Genomic DNA, 3,617 nt, shown 5'->3' with positions numbered 1-3,617 from the left:
CACGTGGCAAAGAGTGTGAATTCACGTGCAGCCCATGTGAACATATGGAGGAGTGTCGACGGCCCACTCCCTCGAAGAGAATCTAGGTCAAAAGAGTCATTAGGAAATGTCCACATCCAACTTTATACATCGAGCCCGCATTTCTTTATGAAATTAAGAAGCAGCGTCACGACGCCCTAATACTAGCTATAGGTTCACGTGATAGCTAGAGAGAAAAATCAAATATTAATTAGGAAAAGAGAGTGTCAAAGGTCTTGGATTTATATACACCTACATGAAAAATCAGAGTTGGATTGAAGACCAAACTAGGGCAGATTCATGCACGTGAGAGTTGAAGGAGACAACATGTGAGGAAAGAGTGGCACGTGGCAAAGAGTGTGAAATCACGTGCAGGCCATGTGAACATATATAGAGGAGTGTCCGCGGCCCACTCCCACAAAGAGAATCTAGGTCAAAAGAGTCATTAGGAAATGTCCATATCCAACTTTACAGATCAAGCCCACTTTGGAAACATGCTAGTAATAGTGGCATTGCAAACTTTCTATTGTCCACCAATTTATTTATATAATTAATCTTTTTATCTTCATTTTTTGTGAACATTATAAATAAACCAAATAAATAAAAAATCTATTAATTAAATAAAATAATTATAAATAAGATAGTAACAAATATAAATTTAGAGTTAATATGTAAGAAATGCGGACTCATCAGGACCCATACACAATCTGCAAAATGAAAACAAATGGGTGTATAACGAGTGAAAAGAATAAAAATAGTTAAAGATAAATATGAAAAGAAATAAGAAATAGTTAAAGTCATTTAGTAGGTGGAAAATAAAAGTGGTTTAGTCCTTGAGGCATTTGAACAAATATGAAACCCATGGAGAATTTGTTAAATTCTAATTTTAGGAACCTTAATGTAGTATTAGTGCTAGATTTCATAAATTCTAAACTTCATCTGTTCCAAAATAATTAGGTAGTTTAAAAATTGTGACTCACAATATTTATGACTTGGATTTGATTGAAAGACAGACAACTTTTGATGTAACCTAAAATTCCATAACTATCATAAAAAACAAAAGTATATATAACTAATTCTATTTTCTGAACTCTCCTATTGACAAAAATAAATAAATAAGTAGACACCAATGTATAAATAAATAATTTAATTCTCATAACATCTCTATACGTTATTTGGATTTGTGTCTGTACTCTGGAGAACTATGGCCCAAGTATATATATATATATATATATTTGGTCTGGACCATCCTAGCCTAGAGCCTCAAATGTTTTGCTTGTGACTATTTTTATTGAGCCGCCTCTCATTCATACAATTAATATATACAGAAAGTTATAAAGGTTCTATTAATAAACACGAATGACAAATCATAAACACGATTACAAGAATGACAAATCATAAATTAAAATGACAGTAAATCACAACTGACCCAATATTATTACAAGCACAATCATAGATGTTCTAAGTAGACACATACCATGAAAATTACCGAAGCTGATCTAGCTATAGCGATGTCCGGGAATGATGATTCGGAGGTACAAATCAAGGCATTGATCGCCAGCCAGACTGTTCCATACTTCACCGAGTACACGATTAGCAATGAGAAGAAAGGAATCACAATATGAAGGAAGATGAGGAGAAAATGACTAGTGAAATTTTGTGCGTTAGGGACAGGGGCCACGGGAGAGAGAGTCGGTTGGAGTTGTACTCTACGCTTTACGAGGATGATGATAAGAAAGCATGGCGTACACAGTCTGCAAAAGGGTGAGGAAAAAAAGCATAGAGGCAGCGAATACTGATAACTTTATCCATAGATTACCAGCACAGTTCCGTTTCACTATTTCCATTTCGGCTCGCTGTGGGGTGCAGAAATCTTCCATCGTATTAAATAGCTTATTGTAATAAAAATGATGTGGATCTGCATTCCTGCAAATACCGTTGAAGATTTGCACTACGGAATCTCTTGAACCTAAATCGTTTTGTATGATTTTTGCTTCTTCGAATAATTTTACGTCCTCCACGGAGTCAATGAGGATATCGATCAGGAGAGCGTGGGACGTGAAATAACTCCCAACCCAAGGGCAACAATGCTCGAAAGCAATGAGGTTTCTCAGGAATGACTCGGTGATATTAGAAACGGAGAAACGCGGGATTTCAAGCTTACCACTTCTACAATTAATAACAAAAGGAGACCTAAATGCCAAATCGAAAAGGTTCCCTCTTTCACTTTTCCTCAGGTGGACTCCTGCAGTCTTGAGTTGTGCTGCTGTGGGTTTGTAGCTGCAGGGATGCCCTTGGTCACGTGGAATAACTACTCCACCACCTCCTAATTCATGCTCAATTCGCCAAGGCTTGTAGCACATGTGTAGGAGATGAAGTATATGAATAGGAGATCCGCCACCCTTTTTTGATATGTCACCATCTTTTAAGCCCATCATGTCACCAAAGAAGGATAGGACACATTGAGTAAGGGAGATGTTGGGTCGACGACGTTGGCTTCTATTTGCTGCTGTGGTAGGTTCCACGGGATGAAAACGTTCCACCGTCAGATTAAACAATTCTTCAAGGGCAGAGAAGGGTACCTGGTTCTCGAGTAACAATAAGTCACGCCGGACAGCATAGGACTTCAAATGATCCCGCAAGATTGGGTCACTTCGCTGCTGAATTGTGTAATGCCTGTATAGAAGTTCAATAATGAAGCAACAATCAATAGTCACTATAGAAACAATATCTTCCTCTGGCTGACCGACTGCTGGATAGCATGCTTTCAAAGTGTTAGCCATCGGACGCAGAGTTTCCTCACATCCTTCTTTTGTAATTGTTTGCCCACCATTACTTCCTGTTCGTTGAAATAGGCTAGACATGTATGTGGATTCTTTGACACTCTCCTCAATTGCTTCCGGACTAGTTAACTTACCTCTGTGAACAGGCCCAATAGATACGACGCTGGGAGTATAAGCTCCTCCTTTTTCTTGACGAAGTACGCCGGGGACACTTTCTATGACGGGGTTCGTTGGCCCCCCCGCCAGTGTCATGGAGTTGTTCGTTTCTATCCAATCACGGAGATCATTGGATCGGTATCCAGCAGCGACATGGACAATTGAACAGAAAATTTCATCGACCATCTGATCGACAGTGACTCGTATCACTTCCATAAGATCGTTGAATTTATATTCGATCCAACACAGAGTGTGCAATCAAGCCTGGATCAACAATCAAACTCTGAGATTGTAATTTGTGCTTGTGGGCTATCAGCATATATTCTTTAATTGAATTGTGGTGGTGATGGTCTCCTTATATTTGAGGTTTTAAGGTCTAATATGTACGGAGTCTACCGTCTGCCAGTAATGAGTATCCCATGCAATAAAATTGAATCCTCGTGGTTGTGTGACGCACAGAATGGAATATTTTATAAAAAAATATGTATGTAATGATCAAATGGAGAAAACAAATAGAAAAATAATAAGATTTGAAAACTTAATTATCAATCCAATGATTCCAACGACCCGACTAAACAATTGTCAATAATGTTAGATTATCTTTTCAATAATTGGCTTAGTTTTTGTATGTATATATTTGATAAATTATATATACCTCCT

The 3,617-nt window shown here is 37.9% G+C and overlaps 1 protein-coding gene across 1 annotated transcript; it reads right to left on the bottom strand.

Moving 5' to 3' along the window:
- Positions 1 to 1,727: 1,727 nt before the first annotated feature.
- Positions 1,728 to 3,173, bottom strand: LOC132314699 (UPF0481 protein At3g47200-like). Its single transcript, XM_059813527.1, has one exon. The coding sequence runs from the start codon at positions 3,171 to 3,173 to the stop codon at positions 1,728 to 1,730; it is 1,446 nt and encodes a 481-aa protein (XP_059669510.1).
- Between the last annotated feature and the right edge of the window lie 444 nt (positions 3,174 to 3,617).

Source organism: Cornus florida, unplaced genomic scaffold, assembly GCF_030987335.1.
Source record: "Cornus florida cultivar Cherokee Brave unplaced genomic scaffold, ASM3098733v1 CherokeeBrave_3.0.0_Hap2_Chr06, whole genome shotgun sequence".
NCBI lineage: Eukaryota > Viridiplantae > Streptophyta > Magnoliopsida > Cornales > Cornaceae > Cornus > Cornus florida.
Note: the sequence above shows the minus strand (reverse complement) of the source record. Positions and strands in the feature narration are given on the sequence as shown.

What these genes read in the sequence shown, in the direction of transcription:
- LOC132314699 (XM_059813527.1), bottom strand. Translation starts at nt 3,173, where the DNA reads ATGGAAGTGATACGAGTCACTGTCGATCAGATGGTCGATGAAATTTTC.